General features: G+C 42.8%; 1 protein-coding gene across 7 annotated transcripts in view; it reads left to right on the forward strand.

The window, feature by feature from the left end:
• Positions 1 to 24,795, forward strand: part of YLPM1 (YLP motif containing 1) — a 65,411-nt gene that overhangs the window by 16,811 nt on the left and 23,805 nt on the right. For 4 of the 7 annotated variants that reach the window (XR_014512722.1, XR_014512723.1, XM_083446947.1 and 1 more), the window contains 14 exons: positions 1,120 to 1,311; positions 1,815 to 3,088; positions 4,906 to 6,978; positions 9,043 to 9,136; positions 10,248 to 10,737; positions 12,409 to 12,501; positions 13,057 to 13,234; positions 13,716 to 13,852; positions 15,585 to 15,739; positions 22,047 to 22,109; positions 22,381 to 22,500; positions 23,094 to 23,270; positions 24,359 to 24,442; positions 24,650 to 24,733. Coding sequence is in view for 4 of the 7 variants with exons in the window: in XM_083446947.1 (XP_083303073.1) it covers positions 1,120 to 1,311; positions 1,815 to 3,088; positions 4,906 to 6,978; positions 9,043 to 9,136; positions 10,248 to 10,737; positions 12,409 to 12,501; positions 13,057 to 13,234; positions 13,716 to 13,852; positions 15,585 to 15,739; positions 22,047 to 22,109; positions 22,381 to 22,500; positions 23,094 to 23,270; positions 24,359 to 24,442; positions 24,650 to 24,733 (5,214 nt within the window). In the remaining 3 variants the exon portion in view is untranslated. The remainder of the gene's footprint in view (positions 1 to 1,119; positions 1,312 to 1,814; positions 3,089 to 4,905; positions 6,979 to 9,042; positions 9,137 to 10,247; positions 10,738 to 12,408; positions 12,502 to 13,056; positions 13,235 to 13,715; positions 13,853 to 15,584; positions 15,740 to 22,046; positions 22,110 to 22,380; positions 22,501 to 23,093; positions 23,271 to 24,358; positions 24,443 to 24,649; positions 24,734 to 24,795) is intronic. The other 3 variants (XR_014512724.1, XM_083446946.1, XM_083446948.1) reach the window with 1 other exon arrangement.

Consider the following 24,795-nt stretch of genomic DNA (forward strand, 5'->3'; position numbering starts at 1 on the left):
GTGTAGTAACTTTTACTGTGAGCACAACCTAGATAATAATAATATATATATATTTTTATGTGTAACCCACCCTTCTGACTAGGTTGTCCCCAGCCACTTTGGGTGGCTTCCAACAAATATAAAAGCATTGTGGATGTGTCTTAATATCTCAGATTACCAACAGCTTGTATTTACCTAAGTTTGTATCTGGCAATAAGTCCTTATTTAAGCTAAACAATTAAAGTTTTGTTAATATGCTATGCATAGATTTATTGGACAGAGTTATGTTTCAGCTATTTACCATTGTAATCTAATTACAATTATTCTGGGTTATATGTGATGCCCTGGTGTCTTGTGGAGGCCACTCTCCTGTGAGTGAGGATTTATGGTTTGCAACCAGTAGACTTAAGTAACTAATTTACTTATTTCAGTGGGTCTACTCTGAATATGACTTGGGTAGAATCTATACACATATAAAAACTGTTCTGAAAATGCTTTTTTTAAAAAAAGTGTTTTAAAAAATACATTGAATTTTCCATAAGGCTCACCGCCGCCATATACTGTCACATTGTATATTGCACTTGAAACACACTTAAAACGTTTTATTTGTAACTGTATAGCTGAGTCCTTAGTTGTATATCATCCAGTATCTTGCACAACAGATCATGGAATAGGGCAACTATCAGAATTTATTTCACTAGCATATCTAGAGATATGATAGTGCAATAAATTCTGATAGTTGTAAAATACCTGTTTAGTTTTTATGTGTTCTGGCAACCAAAAGTAGTGCTCTTGGGAAGTAGTGTTGTGTGGTTTTTTGTTTTGTTTTTGTTTTTTGGTAGGAGATTCTCACTAAAAATAAAAATAAAAATCTGTATTTGAAAAGGAGGAACTGGTATAATGCTGCTCTGACTTGTGGTCAGATATACTTTCTACCATAGGCATGCACTTACATTATGCTGTGCCTGGACTATTTAACTTGTTGAAGAAGGGGAGGATGGGACAAAACCCTCTGCATTTGCTTGCTTTCGGGCATGTACAACTACTTTCCCCAGTACTGACGATGATTAGAGCTGTATAACTGATGTGCTGTATGACTGAACAAGTTTTCTATTATTTGATATTTGCTTATTCCTCCAGTTGAGCATTGAACCACCAGAGGATCCTGAGGAAAGTTTGAGATTACAGCAGCTACAGGCGGCAGCCACACAATGGCAACAGCATCCACAGCAGCGAGTGGGTTTCCAGTATCAGAGAATAATGCAGCAGCATGCACAGTTGCAACAAATTCTACAGCGCTACCAACAGATCATACAGTTGTCGCATTTGCCAGTGAGTCATTAAAGTAATATGATTTGATCCATATTTTTCCCACTTGAGTGAGATACTTAATACAATTTAATGATGCTAACAGAGTTTCATGACTCTTCATGGTGGTCCACAGGTCAACCGAGAAGAAGAAAAGTAATACTGTATATTGAAGCATCTTCCTTGTGAGAAGAAAACTAAAAAATATGTTCACTAATCTAAATAGACTATGTAGAAAGAATTTCCATTTTTTCAGTAGGTTTAATCATGCAATATGTTTAGAGTCAGAGTGTAGAATCATTTTAGTTTGGTAGGGGGTGAATCTGTGATATTAAAGAAAAATAAAGTTCAAAGGCCCAAATCTATGACTTCACCTTTAAAGCACAACAATTTCATGGAAGCTGTTGGAAAGCATGAACAGTGTTCAGTGTACAGACCTGTGCTTTGCTATGCGACAATTAAGATATGTTTGTGAGTACATTGAACTAACTTAAAGGGTATTCCTTACTACTTTTTCTTTCTGGCAGACAATGTCATTGGATACGCAGCTACAGCATTATGAAACACAGAACAAACAGTTCCAGACACTTTACAAGGAGTGGGAACGTGAATTTCAGCAGTGGCAGGATCAAATCCAGGCCTACCCTCACAAAGACCAACTTCATGAGTGTGAGAAACAGTGGAAAATGTGGCAGGGACAGATGAAAGTCACTTACACCCACCTTCAGGAGAAAGTGAAGTCTCTTCGGAACATGACCAGTCAGTATCCTGGGAGTGTAACTTTGCCGCCTGCGTTTTCTGCATATTCTCAAACAGTACAAAGTGATATGTCCGTTGGGCAGTCTCCTTTGCCCTCAGCTCCACTGCCTCCACCTTCCACTGGATTCTCTTCCGGCCCACAAAAGGCTGATATGCCTATTTCCAAAGAATCTGGTCCTCAGAGCACCCAGAGCACTGAAACACCGAGGCCAAATTTGTACCCTACTCCTGGTTCTTTTAAAGTTACTGAGTCACTTCCCGCTACCCAAAGTACAGAAATGCCCAGGCCAGGTCTACTTCCTACTCCTTCCGCAGCTTCTTTTTCATTTAAAGTAACGGAGTCTTCTACCACCTCACAGGCCTCAGAGACAACCAGGCCACCTCCATTTCCTTCTCCTGCCTCTTACTCATTTAAGGAGTCACTTCCCACTCCCCAGACTACGGAGATGGCCAAGCAAGGTCTGCTTCCTACCCCTACCGCTGCTTCTTTTTCATTTAAAGTAACAGAGTCTCCTGCCACTTCCCAGAACATGGAGGCAACCAGGCCACCTCTGCTTTCTACCCCTGCTTTTCCTTTTAAAGGTAATGATACACCCGTCATCACCCCGGCCATGGATGTTGTCAGGCCAGGCCTGCTTCCCACCCCTTCTGCTTCTTCCTTTTCATTTAAAGCTACGGTTTCTCCTGCCATGACCCACGCTACAATGGATGCAACCAGGCCACCTCTTCTTCCCACCCCTGCTTCCTTTTCTTTTAAAACTACTGATACATCTGCCACCCAGAATTACCACTCAAATGTGACATCATCTGCTAGCACTTCTGACCAAGGCAGTTCTTATGCACCTCTGGGCAAACAGGCAATGCCATTTGGTTCTGTTTCATCAGAACCAACTTCTGCTGAAGTAAAACCTCACTCTACAGTGTCCTTCTCATCTGCATCCACCACCAGCACCACTACTACCTATCAGAGCAGACCAGGGAGGTCAGCCGGGTTTCCTGATTCTGCCAGGGGACAGCACCATGAAGGTCCAAGGGTGTCAAGGTAGGTTTTCTTTCTGTCTCATTTTTGTATGGCAATGCTGTTTTGGATGATAGTACAGTAGAAACACTCTTAAATATTGTTATGCAACCCTGTGTGCTTTGCCAGTAGGACATGGTATTTCATGTAACTGTGCTCATTTAGTGGTTGTTGCCCCCCCCCCCCCAATGTTATCCCTGGCCTGTTTTAATCTTATGCTTTACCATATTTTAACCTCATACGTTCTTCCAGAGTATTTCTTGAAATACCCAAAGCCAGGTCTTGTTTTTTTTTTTCATTTTGTGTGTTGTTAGTAGCTTTTTAATTGAATGTTCCAAAGGGAAAGGGGGAGCAGCTGGTGGTCCAGAACAAACCCAGTGACCAGATATTCAAGTAAATAGACCTTTAGTAGGAGGCTTCCCCATCTTCCTTATGTTTACAGAAGGTCACCTTCTCATATGCTGCCTGTTGTCATGTCCTCTGTCCATGATTATGGTGCACAGGGGTGGCAGGTGGACTCCTCCTTCCAATATTGAAGCATTAGGAATTTAGCCACCATGAGTGTCCTTAGAAACCAATAGAATTCTCTCTTCTTTACTTGATAATTCTCTTGGTGAGGGGCAATGCTTGAACCAAATCTGTGGGAGCCTGTAGTGCCAGTCCTCATAATGCTAATGAGGTTAAGTGCCAGAAGCTTTGTAGTCTAAACAGCTTCACTCACAAACAAGATGGAGGCATCCATATACTCAGGGGAAATGGAGAATTAAAAATAAAACTTACATGCAGAGTGTACTCAGGTGTGGGCTGCAGGGTCAAGGAAGGAGTAAATCCATGCACATCCCAGTATGGCAATTACTTTCCTCCATGATGCCTCAAATGCATCTTGGAGAAAAGCATGAGGGAGGTTGTCAGTGAAAAGGGAATTGGGGCCAGAGTTAAGCCCTCTCTCCCAGTCACTCAACTGCTGCTGTTCACAGGGCACTCAGGTCTGCTGCCGAATGTATAATTCTGGTCTCACAAAAAACAAACCAAAAGCAGAGTTTGTGCTTTTGTTCCTGCTGCTCTGTTTAGTAATATCCCACTTTACACAAAATTAGCAACAGTTTATATATAGTTTAAAAAAAAAAAAAAAACCAACAACTAGCAGCTACCTAACAAAGCAAAAGTCTTCCTAAGTAAAATCATCTTCAGTGCCCACCTGTAAGCAGCAAAAGTGATTGTTCTGCAGGTGTCTTGTTTGCACACACAAATCAGAGATAAGAGGAAGATATTGTATTGCAAATTGTTATTGTTTGTAACACTAGTGTAATCTCAGTTGTCATCTTCAGTTTATAATTTAATAAATGCTTTAAAATTATGTTTTCTGAAGTGTGAGACTTCTAGGCTCTCTGGAGCCCAGAACTTGGTTGGACACTACTTCTTACACCTAAAAGGACAGGAAGTAAATCCCAGGCTCACACATATCTGTGCCTCAACCTCTATCTGCTTTTCCCAAAGGATTAAGACACCTGACTCAGTAGAATACTGCGTGTGTCTACATCTTTCACCCCATGAACCAAATAAGGTGGTTCTTGAGTCTGACCCTTGAGTCAGACATTCCTTTCTATCTGAGGAAGAGATGGAGAAGATGAGCATAGATATGGGTGAATCCAATACTTGTTTCTGTCCTGCTCCATTCGCATGCAGCAAATTTAATATTTTGGTGAATTTTGTGTATCGTTATTACTTAATGAGATTTTAATTTGGCAGCTGTTTCCAAGAGGATTTGTGGAGTTGTTTTATATAAAAAAGTCTCACAAAATCTATTACTTGAATAAAATGTCTCGTTTCTAAATGCACAGATTTGATGCACCACGAGGAAGAGACTTTGATAAATTTGAACCTGCAAGACAGCAAGGACCTCATTTTCAAGGGCAACGTTTCGATGGTCCAAGGCCAAGATTTCAAAATCAGCTTGTCGATGGATCTTCAGGCAAACAGGGGACAATCCCCCGGGGCCCAGCAGCAGCATTTTATACTCCCTCAGGCACTTCACAAATGCAGGCTTCCCAAGCAAGTGGACCAAGGTGGCGGGGGCCTAGGCCTCCTTTGGGACAACAGAACCATCAGACAGAACATAAGGAATCTTTTACTGATATGAGCAATAATCAGACAGTGGCAAATAAATCTAAACCTAGACCAGATACAAAGGTTACTGGTTCTGTTCAGCCAGGTACAGTCATGTCTAAAGCACAGCAAAATTCATCCAGAAAAGAGGGCAGAGAAACAATGTCAGAAACAAAGAAACCAAGCTCTGCAGAGACTGAACTGCAAACAGAAGAATCAAAAAAACCTCTTACTTCGGGTGTTCTCCATCAGACACCAGGTTCCACTGTTCCAGGGGGGAAGAAAATGTTACTACCAGCGCCAATGGGAAATAAAGAGTTGAATTCTGCAGAAAACAAACTGACTTCTTCTGAAAATAATCAGAGCAAGGAGCCAACTAAACTGGAAAGCCGGGATAGGGGACAAATCAAGCTGGGAGATAACCAGGCCAAAGGGCCAGTAGGCAGGGGCAGGGGCCAGGGTAGAATGGAGGACACTAGAGGAAGGGGCCGAGGCCGATTTGATGATGCCAGAGGAAGGGGAGTACCAAACAGAGGTAGAGGTCTGACCAGAGATATAGGTGGCAGAGATGTAAACAGTGGGCCTGGAACCCACAACAGGATGCCAGAGGGCCAGTCGGGCAGTTGGGAATCTGGGGTGGGTGGACAGTCGAGCAACCAGGAAGGGGCATTGGAAAGGCAACCGAGAAGCCAAGACAGAGGGTTACCAGCTAGAGACAGGGAACCAGCTCCCCAGATGGGCAGCAGAGAGAGAGGCCATGCAGATTGCCGGGAAAAGGGCTTAGGCAGGCAACCCAGTAGTCAGGAAAGGGGATTGGACCGGCTGGCTAGTAACCGTGAAAGGGGACCAGGACGGCGACCTAGTAGCCGGGAGAGGGATATGCACAGGCGTGACCCAGGCCTTGGAGGTGGTATGGATAATTTGCCTCCATTTCGTGAAGAACCACCCAGGCCTCCATGGTCTTACGGAGAGGCAGGCATGGAAGAGGAACGCTCATTTGAATACCAAGATATTCCTCCTCTAGAGCGCAGACGACTGGAGGATTGGGAAAGAGACAGATACTGGGTTGAGCGCGACCAGCGATACCATGATGATCCTCTTGACCCATATGAGAGAGATGACTTGTCAGCACACCGTCATCCATTGCCACCTCTTTCACCTCTTCCCCCTCTACCTCCTTTACCTCCAATATCTGCTGATCTTGATAGACGAGAACCATATTGGGATGACTGGGAAAGGCCATTGGGGAGAGAGAGAGAGCTAGACAGAGATCTGGACAGGGTCCGAAGACCCTTGGATATGTACGATCGTGATTCAGAAAGAGACTGGGACAGAGATTACCTTAGACCACTGGGCGACAGAGATACGCTTAGTGATCTGGACATACCTCCTCTCCCACCTTTGCCACCCCTTCCTCCACTTCCTCCTTTAGACAGATACCGGGAGGAGCGATGGCTGGAGGAGAGAGAGAGGGATTTCTACGACAGAGATTCCAGAGACCGGGGGGAGCTCAGAATTCGAGAGTATCCAGAGAGACATGACACATGGAGGGAACCGTCTGATTTCCCACCCGACAGGGGTGATTGGGAAAGGGAAAGATTTTCGGATAGGTGGTACTCAGATGAAATCGACAGATTCCCACGTTTAGATGATCGTCTGGATCCGCCACCTCTGCCACCGCGCTCATCTGAATTGCTGGGAGACGAGCCAAATTTAGCCTCTGAGCCGTCATTGGGAGGTGTAATGGTCCTTAGTCAAAGGCAACATGAAATAATCCTGAAGGCTGCCCAAGAGCTAAAAATGCTACGGTGAGTTGGCTGCTGTTCTTGTTTATTTGGCTTTGGAAAAACCTGCTTTTTCATCTCCCCTCCGCCTTCCATTCCGTCTTGCAAATTGCAAAAATACATATAATTAGGTGGTAAATAGCTGTGAACATTTTGGTCAGCTTAGATGATGGAAGGGTATGCAAGTTTAATAAGTCAAGGGTCACTGAGATAACTATGCTTTAAACAGCACTTTTTATCATTCTTAAACTAATGAAGTTAAAATAGGTGTTTTTTTTAATGTTGAAGAACCTCCCATAGAATCAAGAACAGTTTTGCCCATAGCATACCTATGCTAGAAAAAAGTCAAATAACATAGCTGGCAGTGATCACGCTTATCCTTAAAACTGAGTAGTAAATATTCAGGCAGGAGAACCTTGTTCATGCAGACCTGCAGTATTTTTAAGGAATTCAGAAAAGGGAGCCAATGAAAACAAAAGGTCCAGCATTGTCTATCAGTTCACATGAAGCGGTACAAAGTCCACTCACACTAATATTGCCTTAAAGGAGGGCACTTCACATTTTGTTGTGCTTGGTTTTAAGTTACTCTTGTGTAAAGTTGCCAAGCAGTCATATTACACTGCACTCCATGGATACATCAAATCTAGATTTTCAAGCGGTGCATATGATGTGACATGTATAACTCTTGAGACAGGAACAAGTGCTAGAGCATGCAGAGGTCCTAGGTTCAGTCCCTGGCATCTGGGCGGGGCTGGGAAACCCTGGAGAGCTGCTGCCAGTCCGTACCAGGCAGCTTCCACTGATATGTAGAAACATCTCTGTTGCTAGTTCCTGTTGTCAACAGTGGTGTGTTTCGCCATTTACTGAACTAGGAAAGTGGTCTGCAGACGTCCTTTTGGAATACAGTGGTGCCTCGCAAGACAAAAAGAATCCGTTCCGCGAGTCTCTTCGTCTTGCGGTTTTTTTCGTCTTGCGAAGCAAGCCCATTAGCGGATTAGCGCTATTAGCGGTTTAGCGACTATTAGCGGCTATTAAAGGCTTAAGGGATTAGCGGATTAGCTGCGAAAAGGCTATTAGCGGCTTAGATCAGCTGATAAGTGTCTTAGATCAGCTGTTAAGCGGCTTAGGGGCTTGGGGAAAAGGGGGGGGGGGACCCAGGAATCACAAGACATTTTTGTCTTGCGAAGCAAGCCCATAGCAAATTCGTTTTGCGAAGCACCTCCAAAACGGAAAACCCTTTCGTCTAGCGGGTTTTCCGTCTTGCGAGGCATTCGTCTTGCGGGACACCACTGTATGTGAGAATTCTGATCACAAAGGCTTGAATTCTCTCTCTCAACACCAAAATGATATCCTCAGAAATTGCAATGAGATTTGAGCTGGTGTGAAAAAGAAGTGTACCTTGGGAGCTAAATGTTCTCTGTGAAGGATCAAATGTTCATTTTTGTCACTGAGAAAAGTGGCACATTTTGTTGGAAACAATTGTGTTTCCTGCTTGCCAAATGACAGCCTAAAGTTGCAAACAGTACTATATTAAAACAATAGAGCAACAAATCAAAATGCACTAAAAAGAATCAACTGAAGCAGAAAAAACCTGCCAAAATCCTAAAATTGCAAACTGCCAAGCAAAATGAGATGAAAAATATTTAAGGGCAGATCAGTTCCATAAAATTCAAGTTGCAATACAGTAAAATATTATATAAGAAATAAAAGAAACAATAAGAACACAATTTAGAATCATACATAATCTTTCACAGTGCATTACAATTGTGACAATTGGCAGAAAAATAATTACGTGGTTCAGCAAGATGCTCAACAATTTTCAAGTCGTCCAGGGGGAGTGGGGTATAAAGTTTTGGAAATACTAGTCTAAATGTTTTACAAAGTAGTCAATTTTTAGTTTGTTGCTTAAAATTCACTAGCTTCTCAGCCTGGCAGGCCTCCTTAGAGAGGCCGTTCCACAGTGTTGGTGCCACAGATGAACATAAGTAAATGTGGTGGTTCTTAAAATCTTTTTTAACACAAATGCATATACTTTTTGTGGTTTTTAAAAGAACATTCAAGCTGAATAATATGATTTTTTGACTGCAGAGAACAGAAAGAACATATGAAGAAGATGAATGAATTTGTTCCTGAACTGTCAACACAGGAAATTCCTAGACCACCTAGGAAGGATAACTTTCAGGTAAATTAAGTCTTGCTATGGAAAATATTGTGCGAGTGTGGAAAATATTGTGCGAGTGTGACTTTACTGTGATGCACATGTTTTTTGTTTATGTCTTTTTAAAAATGGTTTTTAAATGGAAACTTTTAAGAACTTATGCTTGAGCACGCTTCCCCACCCCTCCAGACTAGTTACCAGTCATTATGGCTATGCTCTGTATCTCTGGTCGGAGGCAGCAGTGGTTCTGCAGCAGGTCTTTCTTGAGAATGAGGCATCATTATGAAGAAATCAGATCTTCATCCTCGTAACTCTCACTGTGATTCCAGTGCACCTTTCCTGCAAATTTCAGGAGACAAGGGAGAGTCTAGGAGCACGGTCTCCCAAAGATGTACTGGATTTGGACTATATAGGACTTTAGGAAATCACCATCATTTTGAATTCGGCTGGGCCACTTCGTGTCTACTGGTGGCAAGTTTTCCACTGCATTAAAGGGTGGCCCCACATAGAGCATGCTAGAGCAGCTGATCCCTGAGATTATCAAAACATGGGTGGGCGTTACTGGGTGCCTGTCAGGTGTAGGTAAGAAAAAGCACTCCTTATTAACTGAGGGCTGGATTGAACATTTGTAAATTTATCTACTTAAAGAAATCTCAAAGACACAACCATGTGGAGGAAGTAATGACTTACCACTGCTTCATGGCAAGCAAAACAACACTTTTATAATATTTATAACATATCACCACCAGGTAGCCGCAACTTTATCTGTAGCTGTGTTTTGTCATATTTTGTTTTCACTACTATGGCTGCTCCACATTTGGGTGATTTACAATACTTGACCTGGCCACAAAAGAACTTTAGATGAGAAGGTGCATTGGGCAACTGAGATTGCTAAGGCAGCAACAGACACAAGTTGTATACAAATTCCTTAAGATAAGTTTCAGTATTGTAAATTCCATGTAAGCATCTTAAAAAAAAGAATTAGCCTTTTCTTTGTACTCTTTTATCGATGTTGTATCCCAAAAGGCCTGTATTAAGTATCAAAGTACACATTTGCTATGACAGTATCTGACAACATTTTTTAAATTGCTATTAATTTCATGTACCTTTTACTTTAAAATATCCTTTTATTTAGGCCTCTTCTGAAATGCACGCTGAGATACCAATAGAGGAGCAATCTATTAAGCCTACGCCAGCTGTAATAGTAAAGCCACCCGTCATGTTTCGGAAAGCTGGCCCAACAGGCAAGCCAGGCGCTGCACTTGCAAAGCCATCTGTCCCAGCGACAAAGGGCCCCCTCCCATCAGCAAAAATGCCTGGTCCACCAACACAGCCAAGTACTCCAATTCCCATTTCAGCTGCAGCAGCCTCTCAAGGTCCAGCTGCTATGGTCAAATCATCACCTGCCATGAGCCAAGAACGTTGGGATGAGGATTCTTTCCAGGGACTTTGGGATAGCAGTGAAGATAAAGGGTTAAAATCCGAGAATGACTTACCTGCATCAGATCTCTCATTACCTTCATCGACAGTCGCAACTTCCTTTGGGTCGGGTATAGCACAACTTTCCAAGCCACCAATTATTCATCAGACAGTTGACTACGGGCATGGACATGGCCATGGGCAAGGTGAATACTGTTTATCTTAATAATGCTAATTAACAGAATGATTATGACTGTAGCATAAAAAAAAATAGCCAATACAATTCTCATCAGAGGAGTGTGCTGGTCTACATTCTGTGCATTAAAAATGGACCCTTTAGGGCATCTTTACATTGATAAGTTAGTAGAGAAATTTGATGTTATGTCTGATTCCCTGATCCTTAAATCGTCTAGCCTGTCTTTGAACTAGAATGAGAAAGGGCTTTTGTTTTAGTCCTTCCTATACAGAATATGATCTAGAGTATTTGTGTTATGAGATGGCTAATCAATAGAAATAACAAATAATACTTTGGGCCTTATGCAGATAAATAATAAACTGCCAATTTGCAGCCTCTGTAACTGCCATTGTTCAGTCTGAACTTGCCATTTTACTGCGAGAATATGATGTAAAGGAGAAGATATTGGTAACATTGGTTGTTACCTAGGTATTCATAAACTGATTGTATGTCTGAATGGTTCACAAAACCTAATAGCACCTTCCGTGTAAGGAATAGCTAAAACATTTCAGGCTAAAATGTTTAGAGAAAAGATAACATGGTGGAGGTTTATAAAAATATGAACAGTTTGGAAACAGAATACTGGACTGGTTTGACATTGGAATGATTGAGGGAGGCAGTTCTGCTTTTTTAATGCTTTTGTTTTGTTATGTTGAAACATATACTGTTGTGTCAGGTTGCTGCTATATCAAAACACCCCAGTTCCTCCTTGCAGACAAGATTTGATTAGGTGGGGGACCCACTAAGCAAAACCAGTTTTGTGATTTTTTTTGTGCGTTTCTACTTAAGGTTCCTTATTGGCATCTGTTATTTTGTTTTTTGGAAACAAAACAATTAGTCATCAATAAATTACAGCATTGCTAGTTTTTCTCCCTGTGGTGTTTTTCTCATGAGAGCGTTAGCTGGGGAATGCCTGTTTTTAATTTAATTAAAGCTTTGTAAGTAATGCACAGTACCACATTGTAGTAAATGCTGTTTGATGACTAAGCAATTTATACAGCTCTTCTTTAAAACAAAAAAGGCAGCTGTTTCCTGTTATTGTCCCTCGAGCTAATGTCTTTGTTGAAGAAATGACACTTATTGGTTGGCTGATTTAGTTTGGCTTCATATTTTTAGTTGCCTTTCTACACCAAGTTGTGCCCACCCAACCAAATTATAAGAGGCATCCACTTATTTTCAGACTAACATTAATGGGGAGGATGGAGTGAAGCAGTATTCAAAACATATTGGTACATTCAAATAGGACAAAAACCAACAATTCAGCAAACAGAATAAATTCAGTACTTCAAAAGAATTAAGCTGGACATAAATACATTACAGAACAAAACAAAAAAAAGTTAACTGACAATAAAGTTCCAGTTCTTGGATCTAGTCTTACTGCACTTCAAGGGCTTAATAAATGCAGTTCAGAGTGGGAGGAGTCTCCTCACCAGGCTAGATGGCTTGCAGCTGACTACCATCATCATTCCTCCTGCAGAGATTGACAAAAGCCAAAGGGAAATGCTGGGGAGGGCAGGGATGGTAAATCTTCTTCCCCAGCCTCCAAATGTTCAAGCTGCTGGTGATGGTCTGAATGCATTTATTCAAAGATGGTATCTGGGGCAATCTCTTAATTTTATTATTGCTAATTTGTATTTGACAGATATAACCAGTAGTAAAGGTGGACAAATTCCTTATGGGGAGCGTATAACTCTGCGTCCAGAAGCTCCTCATGAGAGGCAGCCCTTTTCAAAAGGTGGGTGTACTTTGGTGTCTCTGAGACGTCTCTTTTAAGTAGAAGGCAGGCATCAGTTTGATATTTGGTAGGTTCCTTGTTAAAACATACACACATTCCACCTCTTTTTTAAAGCAATATGTCTTTCCCCATGTCTTGAATTCTTGTAAATACTCAAAAGAGTTGTTCTAGATACTATGAAGAACAACAGCCATCCCCATTCCCAACCTGATGCACTCCAGATGTTTTCATCTATAATTCCTAATGGTCATGGTTGTTGGGGCACCAGGTTGAGGACAGCTGATGTAGACTGAGGTGGGAGAATTCAAGACTCATATAATGCCCCCTCATATAAAAAGCTCCCTGTACGTAGAAAATCAGCACGTTGGGGAAGAGAGATTTAGAATAGCCTTCTCCTTGTTGTTTGTGTTGAATGGCGTGTTTAAAATGAAGGCGCATTCAAACATGCAATCCCTTGCTGTAGTCAAGTAGTTCAACCCAAGAAATTTGCTACTTGATGCTTCTACCTCATTCTGCGATCCTGTAGAATAACCCGTAAAATTACTCATTTTCCAGAACACCCAGGCCAACGGGATCGATATCTCAAGGAAAGAGATGCTTATTTTGAGCGGCAAAATAATGCCAATATTGATCACAGAGACTTCAGGCGAGAGAGAGAGCCATACAGGGACCGTATTTCTGGAGAGCATGAACGGGAAAGATTTGACAAAGAACGCTATCAACGAGATGACAGGTATGTAACATAGGAGGAATGAGGAGGATTCAGAAGTGTGTCTTCATACAGGTTGCGGTGCTGAGTTTTTGAACTGTCACTTTTTGATTTTTGTACATGTGAGTATCATGTTCTACGTCCACGCTCAGAGGGAGTATTCGTACCAGTTGCTGGGAATCACAAGTGAAGTGAGCACTGTTGTACTCATGTCCTGCTTGTGAGCTGAAGCCTTGTGATCATGTGCCATGTCAGGACTAGACATTTAAAATTTTCTTCCCCTCTTGGTTGAAAGGTGTATATTGGTTGAAAGGTGTACGGCTGAGATTGTAACTGTTTCATACAGGGATATATTACTTAATAAAGGATAGTCATTGCACCCGGCAGCAAAGTATAGGATTGGCCAGGAATTGGTTTATCAGAGAATCTCGTGTACATTTTTGTTAAATGTGTAATATTCAAAGAAATCATGCAGTTTGTGTTACCATGTGTTGTCTTCATTTAGCAGGCCATCTCCTTCAAGAGCTCAGTCCTATCGTGACAAAGACCATTCAAACTCAAGACGGGGAGGGTTTGAAAGACAATCATATGACAGAAAACCTGATCGTCCACCTTATGATCATGGGCCTCCGATGTTTGGAGGTATAAATCTTCAACCTTGAAGAAATATTAGAATATTGAGGTCTCAGAATGAATTTGGGAATATGAACTCGCTTACTTGTTCCTTATAATTAAGGATAAAAGTATTATCAGTGATTGAAGTTGCATTTATATATTTGGCCCTCCTAGGTTCAAAGAGAGGGGTTTTAAGGATAATCATATTTGCATTACAATGTAATGGAACTTTTTTATGTGAAGCACCCCAGGAATTTGATTGAATGGCAGGATAGATACATCTATAATAAATAAAGAACTCTGTTTGATCTGTCTGATTATTAATATCAGTAAGACCCAACTTCTGACTATTGGCCAGGCTAGTGTGGAATCATAGGAGTTTGAGTCCAACAACATCAGAAGGCCACAGGTTCCCCTTCCCTGCCTTAAGCAATAACTATGAAGTTTGAGACTCAGTATTTTCAGTTTTCGAAGCCTTTGCGTGTACTGAATAGATACTGGCCTGCATCCAATACACTGCTTTGTTCATGCAGTAAACTTCCTCTTGTGCAACAGAACTTCCCTCACCTCTTCTCCCCTGCAGTCTTCCCATGCATCTTCAAATTCTGCTATAGGGATTGGGGGACCCTCTGGAGAAGATTTTGGGGGTGCACAATGAAAGGAAAGGAAGGTGAAGTCCTGTTACACAAGTAGAACTCTTTTCACCCAGCATTAGATACAGTCCATTATAATTATATACATTGCAATCCTATGCATGTTTACTAAAAAGTAAGTCCCACTGAGTTCATTGTGACTTACTTCTTTCTAAGTGCATGTAGAATTGCAGCCGTTGTCCTATATACAAGGATATGAATAATCTATCTCATTCTTATACAGTGGTACCTCAGGTTACATACACTTCAGGTTACATACGCTTCAGGATGAGAACAGAAATCGTGCTCCGGCAGCAGTGGGAGGCCCCATTAGCTAAAGTGGTGCTTCAGGTTAAGAACAGTTTCAGGTTAAGAACGGACCTCCGGAACGAATTAAGTACTTAACCCGAGGTACCACTGTAGTAAGACTTTCGTGCAGACAGACTCTTAGGTTTCTTCATTCATGAAACACCCAATGTGGTTATCACATGTTCAAAGCAGGTGCTGTACATTAAGCATTTCTTGATTTTATTTATCTACCCCCCCCCCCCCAAAAAAAAGGATTATGCAAAGTTGTATTTGGAAATTGTGCTACACATGGTAATAGAAAATTCTTATGCCTTGCAGTGTGTTTTTTTGGCATTTGCTTTCCTAATTAGACCCTTGCATGTTCTTAGATACATGTTCCAATTCAAGCAATATATCTGTTATTCAGTACATAAGAGAACACACCTTAATTTATCCTATTTCTGAGAGATTAATTTTCTCATAATCATTTCTGTTGTTTGTCCTTGTGGCTAAAATCAAAGTAGCACATTATTTTCTCCTGAAACGAAGGTTCATTAACTTTCCTAAACCACAGAAGAAGTCAGTATCAAAGTCTCTAGCTTGAAGGGAAAATACTATTCATACATTTTTATTGCACTATGCCATCTTTTGGGGTTCTTCTTTGTTTTTGTTCCAGTTTAGAAACTTCACTTTAAAATAAATGAATGAAATGTACAGACTAATGAGTAAATTGCCCACAAAGCATATTGGAAACAGTAGTGGAAGTCTCTTAGGAACTAATGGTCTCTTAATTCAGTGCATAATTTTGTTTTTCTCTCTTGTGTGAACTTCGTATTAAGGTGACCGCAGAAATTACCCTGAAGAAAGAATGCCCATTTCTGCTCCATCATTACCCCGACAACCTCCACCTGCCCCTCGTGTAGAGAGGAAACCAGAATCTAAAAATGTGGATGATATACTGAAGCCACCTGGAAGGGAGAGTAGACCAGAGAGGGTGAGTAGTGTGAATGTGGCTTTCTAATCTTAAGCAACAAAATGCATGAGAAATAGACACTTCAGCTAATGTTTATGTAATGTGTAATCGCCCCAGGTGGGACGCGGGTGGCGCTGTGGGTTAAAGCCTCAGCGCCTAGGGCTTGCCGATCGAAAGGTCGGCGGTTCGAATCCCCGCAGCGGGGTGCGCTCCCGTTGTTCGGTCCCAGCGCCTGCCAACCTAGCAGTTCGAAAGCACTCCCGGGTGCAAGTAGATAAATAGGGACCGCTTACTAGCGGGAAGGTAAACGGCGTTTCCGTGTGCGGCTCTGGCTTGCCAGAGCAGCGATGTCACGTGTCAGGACTGGTCGTTGTCCTCTTCAGATCACCACACAAATGCTTCTTGTTCTTTATAAAACTCTTTATTGTGTATTAACAAAACAATCTTATAAACGGTTCTTAACTTTAACTATTCTTCCTCAGAGTCACTTCTTTCAGATACCTTCTGAGCTCTGCTTCTCCATGACCAGCCACCCTCAAAATGGCGAAGGCGCCTCTCCCTTCGTTTTCCCGCTCTTTTTTCTAACCTCCTGGCTAGAGCTGGCCTGTATCTCCTCTCCTCCGAATCTGAGCTAGAACTTAACCCTTGCCTTTCCTGTGAACAGCCAGTCCCTCCCTGTTGTTCCTCTTGCTCCCTTCTATTAGGTTCACCGCTCTCCCTCCCCCCTTGGGGAATGCTTTCTCCCTCTGATAAACTGAAAACTTCTAACTCTTCCCTGACATCACCCCCTCCCCTAAGCCCCCCTTCCTCCTTCTCGCTCTCCTCTGTTTCTGGAGGACCGAACCCTATGAACTCTTCTTCCTCGCTATCTGTCTTTTCAAAAATTTCTTGAAGATGCCAGTTATGGGGTTTTGGCTTGTGGGGATATTTTCTATGAAATTCTCTCTGCAATTCTGGAACGTTAATTTTTTCTGCTGGTTCCCATGAGTTCTCAGACTCATCTAACCCTTTCCATGCAACCAAATACTGTAATTTCCTCCTACTTATTCTCGAGTCTAATATCTCTTCCACTTCAGCCTCCTCTTCCCCCATCATGGTGGGGAAAGGAGGTGGTTCCCTTGAAATTTGATACTTATGCGCTGGTACAAACACTGACAATAAAGATCTATGAAATACAGGGTGTATTCTCATATTTTCAGGTAAATGAAGCTTGAAAGTGACTGGGTTAATTTGAGCCTTTACTTGGAAAGGTCCCAATCTCCTTGGTTCTAGCTTTTTACACCTCCCTCGTATTGGTAGTCCCTTGGTAGACAGCCATACCCAGCTCCCTACTTGGATTTCTTCCCCAACTCGCCGGTGCCTGTCTGCAGCTCTCTTATAAGCCTCTTTAGCTTCTTCCAAATCCTCTTTCAATATCTCATGAATGCACCTCAACTCCTCTATCATTTGTTCTGCTGCTGGTACTGCTAACTGCTCCTCTTGACCTGGGAATGCCCTTGGGTGCAAGCCATAGTTTGCCACAAATGGGGCTCTGCCCGTAGACACATGCATTGCATTATTATACGCAAACTCTGCTAGACTCAACTTCTCTAACCACCCGCTCTGCTGATAACCAGCATAACACCTCAGATATTGTTGTAGTGTTGCATTCGTTCTTTCAGCTTCCCCATTGGTTTGCGGGTGTCTCGCCGACGTGAGGCTTAGCTCCACATCTAGTAACTGCATTAACCTCTTCCAAAATTGTGATGTAAATTGGGCCCCTCTATCTGAAATGATTTGTGATGGCAAACCATGCAACCTAAAAATATTATCTAAAAACATCTTTGCAGTTTCCTGTGCGGTCGGAATTTTGGTACATGGTATGAAATGTGCCATCTTGGTTAGCATGTCAACCACCACAAAGATCACTGTTTGCCTATGGGATGGCGGTAGATCCGTTATAAAATCCATAGACACCACATCCCAAGGCCTTCCCGGCGTAGGCATAGGTTGCAACAACCCTGCGGGAGCTGCTCTGGGTGCCTTGGCTCGTTGACATACTTCACAACCTCTTACATATTGTGTTACTTCCTCCCTTAACTTTGGCCACCAGAACTGTCGTGTGATCTGATACAGGGTCTTTTCTCTACCAAAATGTCCTGCAGTCGGGTTATCATGATGTTGCCTCAACACTTTACCTCTTAATTCACCTGCAGGTACATACAGCACCCCTCTCCTGTACAACAATCCATCTTTTTATTTGAAACCTTCCTCTTCCCCTCTACCTTTTCTCAGTTCCTCCATTTTCTTTTGTGCAAACTCATCTGTTACTGTCAATCGCTGGAATTCCCTGCCGTCCACTACTACGGCTGCACACCCCCACTGATCCGATCTCAGCATTTCTCGCAACTTGGGAGGTGCTTCCCCTTCCATATACTCAGGTTTGCGCGACAGCGCATCTGCACGAACGTTTTGATGCCCAGGTATATACTCAATCCTAAAATTAAACCCAGCAAAAAACTCCGCCCACCTAATTTGCCTTTGGTTTAGCTGTCTAGCAGTTCTCCAATACTCTAAATTCTTATGATCTGTTTGTACCACCACCTGATGTGACGCCCCTTCCAAAAAATGTCTCCACACTTTAAAGGCAGCATGCACAGCTAAAAGTTCCTTATCAAATATGGTGTAGTTTTGTTCTGATTGATTTAATTTTCTAGAGTAGAAGGCACAGGGTCTCCAGTCCCCTTCCTTGTCCTGTTGCAGCAGAATGGCCCCAATAGCCCTATCAGAGGCGTCAGTTTCTACCTTCATACGTTTACTTGGATCTAGGTGCATAAGATATTTTTCTGAAGCAAACACCGCCTTTAGTTTATCAAAGGCCTTCTGTGCTTCCTCAGACCATCTGAATGGCCCCTTGCCTCTTAGACAATCAGTCAGTGGCGTTGTGATTTTGGAGTAATTACCTATGAATTTACGATAGAAATTAGCAAATCCTAAAAACCTCTGTAGATCTTTCTTAGTCTTAGGTGCCTCCCATTCCACCACTGCCTGAACTTTACTGGGGTCCATGTGTACCCCTTTGTGGGAAATGCAATATCCCAGGAACTCCACCTTTTGTGTATGGAACTTACACTTCTCTAACTTCACATATAACCTGTTGGTCCTCAATCTCTCTAACACCTGCGTGACATGTTTTACGTGTTCCTCCATGCTTTCACTATATATTAAGAGGTCATCTAAATAAGAGACACAGAACTGATCCAGTATACCTGCTAAGACGTGGTTGATGAAGGTTTGAAATACCCCTGAGCCATTTTGCAAGCCAAAAGGCATTACCAAGAATTCAAATGCACCATACTTAGTACAAAAACTGGTTTTCCACTCATCCCCTTCTCTGACCCTTATCAGATTATATGCTCCCCGTAGATCAAGCTTGGTAAAGACTTTGGCTGACCTTACTCTCTCTAAGAGGTCATCTATACGTGGCAGTGGGCACACGCGAGGCTTCATTTGGCTGTTAAGGATTCTGAAGTCACATACTAATCTCGGTGCCCCTTCCTCCCCTTTCTTTTTGACAAAAAAGACGGGAGCACCCCCCGAGGCTGTGGACTCTCTAATAAAACTTCTCTGCAAATTCTTTTGCAGGAACTCCCTCAATGCTGCAGATTCTACTTCCGACATGGCATATATCTTGCTTGGTGGCAACTGTGCCCCAGGGACTAGATCTATCTTGCAATCATAGGGCCTATGTGGTGGAAGTTTATCCGCTTCTTTTTCACAAAAAACATCCCGATAAGCAATATATTGTGACGGAATCTCACTTTCATTCCCCATCAACTTCCCTTCTACCTCTGTTCCCATTACTTCCACTGAGATTTTTCCCTTTTGCCCCAAACAATGTGTCATACAATAGATCGAACCAAAAACCAAAGACCTTTGATGCCAGGCAATCACCGGATTGTGACGATTGAGCCAACTCATGCCCAGCACCATCGGGTGTCCAGCTAGTTTGGTCACATGAAATGCCCTGGTCTCTGAGTGATGACCCATATCCATTTTCATTGGTGGAGTCTCATAAGTCACTTCTCCTGACAGTAGCGGTCTGCCGTCGATTGTTTTCACTCGCAGTGGGAAATTCAAAGGTAACAAAGCGATTTTGTGTTCCTGTACCAATTTCTGGTCTATGAAATCTGCTGACGCTCCTGAGTCTAACAGCGCCTCTACCTGGACCCTGTGTCCATTGGGTAGTTGTAGTTGCACCTTCACCGTTAGTCCTGGGATAGGTGGTTCTGCGTGAGAGCCTTCTATTGCTTCTCCACCCGGCTGCAAGCTCCCATTTCCAGCCGGGGACATTCGTTTCCCTGATGCAGTTCCTTTGGGCAATTGTCTTCTCCCATGTCTGCTCCAGATAGAGACTCCCATCCTTTACGATTGCGACATTGTCGTGCTAGATGCCCTGGTTTTCCACAGACGAAGCAACGCCTCATGTCTCTTCCTCTCCCTGCATTTCCTCTTACCATGGAAGAGGTAGTAACTGGGAGGGGTCTGGCTGCTCCTAATTCCATGGGCTCTGGCCGCTCTCGTCCTGATATGTTGCCCGCTCTGCTCTCTGTACTTTTGATAATATTGTTTTCCCGCCACCGTGGTTGCCATTGTTCCTTCTTTTCACTAGCCCTCCGTTCCACGCGTAGGCTCAATTGCAGGCACGTTCGGACCAGAGAATCCAAGGAACTAGGTTCTGGCATTTGGGCCAATTGGTCTAAAATCTCATTATTCAGTCCTTCCCTAAAAAGGGCTGCAACTGTTGGGGAATTCAGATCCCATTTTAATTTCTGCACCAGCAAACTAAAGTTGGACCAATAAACTCCCACAGTGTCTTTTCCTTGTCTCATCCTCAACAGCTGCCTTGCTGTGATTACTTCATGCGCAGGGTCTAAGAAAATCGTGTCAAGATACTGCAGAAACATTTGTAGATTTCCTAGGGCAGCATCCCTTCGAGATATTAGGGGTATAACACAGTCCTTAGCCCTCCCTTCCAAGAAATTAATCACATAAGCAACCTTCTCTTGCTCAGATTGAAATTCTTTATCCTTTATCTCAATTATGTAAGAAATTTCTGTCTTGAAAGCCATGTATTCAGAGCTTTCTCCCTTGAAGCTACGCGGATGTACAGTAAATGTTTTACTCACTCTATCTCCACACGTCGCTTGCAGCATGGTTCTATGTTCTCCCAGTGCTGCCGATAGTACTTCTACTTGACTTTTCAACTGTAAGTTCTGTTGCCATAAGTCCTGTAATGTTAGCTGGAGCGCTGGGGTTTCTCCTTGCCCAACTGGCGCCACAGCTCCCTCCATTTTGGCTTCTCCTTCTCTACGTATAGTGAAGAGGCGCAGAGCAGAAGGTATTCTGTCAGGACTGGTCGTTGTCCTCTTCAGATCACCACACAAATGCTTCTTGTTCTTTATAAAACTCTTTATTGTGTATTAACAAAACAATCTTATAAACGGTTCTTAACTTTAACTATTCTTCCTCAGAGTCACTTCTTTCAGATACCTTCTGAGCTCTGCTTCTCCATGACCAGCCACCCTCAAAATGGCGAAGGCGCCTCTCCCTTCGTTTTCCCGCTCTTTTTTCTAACCTCCTGGCTAGAGCTGGCCTGTATCTCCTCTCCTCCGAATCTGAGCTAGAACTTAACCCTTGCCTTTCCTGTGAACAGCCAGTCCCTCCCTGTTGTTCCTCTTGCTCCCTTCTATTAGGTTCACCGCTCTCCCTCCCCCCTTGGGGAATGCTTTCTCCCTCTGATAAACTGAAAACTTCTAACTCTTCCCTGACATCACGCTGGCCACGTGACCCGGAAGTGTCTTCGGACAGTGCTGGCCCCTGGCCTCTTTGAGTGAGATGGGCGCACAACCCTAGAGTCTGTCAAGACTGGCCCGTATGGGCAGGGGTCCCTTTACCTATAATCTCCCCAGACAGATACCCATGCCTTCCAAAGTTTGACTGAATTTGGATGCAGTTCTGCTCTCCAAGCTCAGCCACATCTCCCCTCCCCTTGCTTGCTACCCAGTGAGGGTGAAAGCAATCCCCACACAGGGGCTGCCATGTCTGAGTAGCAAGCAAGAAGAGGAGTTCACTGGTCTGCCATTACATTCCCCATGCTGCTAAAGGTGGTGCCTGGTTGATGCTGTGGTTGCAAAATGTTTCTCTCAGCAGCTCCCAGTGAGAGAACAGTGAAGTTGTTACAATAAAGAAGCGTAAACCACCTTGCGTGCCTTGGCAGAAAGGCGGTGTTTAAATGCAGTGAATATGTAAATAATAACACAATTAATTTATGCTGTCTTTGTTTTAGATTGTCATTATCATGAGAGGATTGCCAGGCAGTGGAAAGACTCACGTTGCTAAGCTTATCAGGGTGAGTGAATAACCAGCAGCTTTCTTTGGCATCTTCAGTCTTCACTGAAGAGTGGAACGCGCTTGCATTTTGGTCCCAGCTGTCTGAGTGCACAGTTTCCTTTATTTAATCATTCAGAGCTCTAAAATATATAGCGGCTGGATTGACTTGAAATGAAGAGGGGAAAACAGAATCCCCTCTTACTAACTGTGAGGGGGTGCTGTATGTTCTGAGTTGAAGCACTTGCACCATTAAATGCAGGCTATTTATTAATTGTGTGTTTCCTTCCCAGGATAAGGAAGTTGAATGTGGAGGAGCTGCACCCAGAGTGCTCAGCCTGGACGACTATTTTATCACTGAAATAGAGAAAGAAGAGAGAGACCCTGATACAAAGAAAAGAGTTAAAAAGAAGGTACTCCATTTCAGTTGTTGATTAGCTCATTGTCTTAGATCCATAGCGTCCCACCTGACTACAGAAAGGATCCTTCTGTTTGTGGAAGGCACTAAGATCCAACAGAGATTCTCCCTGATTTTTCAACTCTTTCCCTTCCTCCCTTCCTCCCAATCCTCTGGAACATATTTTCTTAGGATATGGGGGACTGTAGGGGGGAGGAATAATTGGTTTTTTAAAAAACAAAAAAAAACCCAACCCATCTTCCTCCAGCATATGTCTGGATCCAACTTTTGCAACATATTTCTTCTCCATTACGTTTGGACCACTGCAGTAGCGTTCAATGACAACAGGAGGCACAGATAGGAAAGCTGGGCTGCATAGGGCTTTCAGACAGCACCATGTTGCGCTTTGAAGTCCTGAATGTTCCCATGGCCATCTATTGGCAGTCATGGGAACTGCAGTATGATGGCATCCTTACAATTTTATTATGTAGTATTTACCAGTATATGTGATATATTTACCAGCATATGTGATAGCAGTAACTGAATTTCAGACTTTAGCAAGAAGGCCTCGTTCTTCTTTTAGCTAACCTTCTCTTTTTTCTGGAGCAGATTTTGGAGTATGAATATGAAGCTGATATGGAAGAAATCTATCGTGCCAGCTTATTCAAAACTTTCAAAAAGACTTTGGATGATGGGTTTTTCCCCTTTATCATCCTTGATGCCATTAATGACAGAGTACGCCATTTTGAGCAGTTCTGGAGTGCTGCAAAAACAAAAGGTTTTGAGGTAAATATTATTGGATAATCTCTGCCATTGTTAGCTGTTCTAAAACAGGTTTTCCATGCCCTTGAACCCTGAGCATTAATACTGGGCCACTGGCAGCCAAGGCAAACTCAAACTTGGGTACCTGTTAGGTTATAAGGACAGTACTGCCAAGAATGTTAAGGGGGTGATTGGAGCCCAGAAAATTTCAGTTTCAGTCCCTGATATTAGCAGGTAGGGCTGGGAAGTATTCCTATCTGACACCCTGGCAAACCATTGCCAGTCAGGGTAGACAGTTCTGAGCTAGATGGACCAATTGTCTGATGTCATGTTAGGTAGCCTCTTAAATCTCTCTTAATGGCCTCAGTTGAAATTGAGGTGACATGCAAGGGTCTAAGATGTCCTGAAGCAGTCAGTAAGGGGGGAAACAAGCAGGCTGGAGGCAGAGTGCAAGGTTAGTGAAACATAAGGGCAAGGCCTAAACTAGATTTTTGCCCAAGCAGAGATCCTGGCCTGACTTGGAAGCATATCTAACCAGGCCATGATAGAAAAAAAACTAGCAGGATGATGGGGTGTGGAAGGTAGGAAGCTGTGTGGAAATCCGAAGAAAATAATACGGCCCACTTTCCCCTTTTGCAACTTAGAATGGCAGCCAGTTGTGGAATTCCCTGCCATCAGAGTAACATTTTTTTTGTCTCCACCTAAAGAAAGACAATAAAAAGTTCCTGATGCAGGTGCTGTAGTTGACTGGGGAATTGTTGTTTTGAGTTTGCCACATAGTTTAATGCTGCCTTTACAGTGCTTTGTTTTTATAATATACTTGTTGTTCTGTTGTTAATTACTTTGAAAGCCTCTCTAGAAAAGAGCAATAAAATCCAAGAAATGACTGAGGGGCATGAGCACACAGGCCAGTCGCTTTCCGTATATAAGTCCAAATGGATCCTTGGCACTGATCGTGCTTTCTTTTATTTAGCCTTGCCTTTTCCATTTAAATTTGCACACACTCCTTCTCCCTAGTTCACCAAGCTTACTTTGGAAAATATGTTGGGGATGAATCAGATGTTTCTGAGCACATTCTCTCCTCCCCCCCCCCCCAACACCATGCTTTCTAGGTCTACCTAGCTGAAATTACTGCAGACAACCAAACTTGTTGCAAGAGAAATGTCCATGGACGCAAGCTCAAGGAGATCAGTAAGGTAACTTTATAAAGTTTTGGAGTCACAGAGGTAACTAACATTTTCTTAGAGCTACAGGAATTACTCATCCTTGTGGGGAGTAGGGGAGGCAAACTTGTCTCTTTTGAAGGTACTACATTTTATGGTACCGCATTGGCCCTAGTAGCCAAAGCATTCTTTATACTGAATATTGTAGAAACTGCTCCAACTCTCATTTCCCAATTCCAGATGGCTGATCATTGGGAAACAGCACCCCGTCATATGATACGCTTAGACATTCGCTCTTTGCTACAAGATGCTGCTATTGAAGAGGTGAGATTTCCAAGAAGCCAACTTATCCATGTATATGATATTCATGGCTGTAGAAAAGATGA

Source organism: Podarcis tiliguerta (assembly GCF_965153285.1).
Source record: "Podarcis tiliguerta genome assembly, chromosome: 1".
In the NCBI taxonomy this organism is placed as follows: domain Eukaryota; kingdom Metazoa; phylum Chordata; class Lepidosauria; order Squamata; family Lacertidae; genus Podarcis; species Podarcis tiliguerta.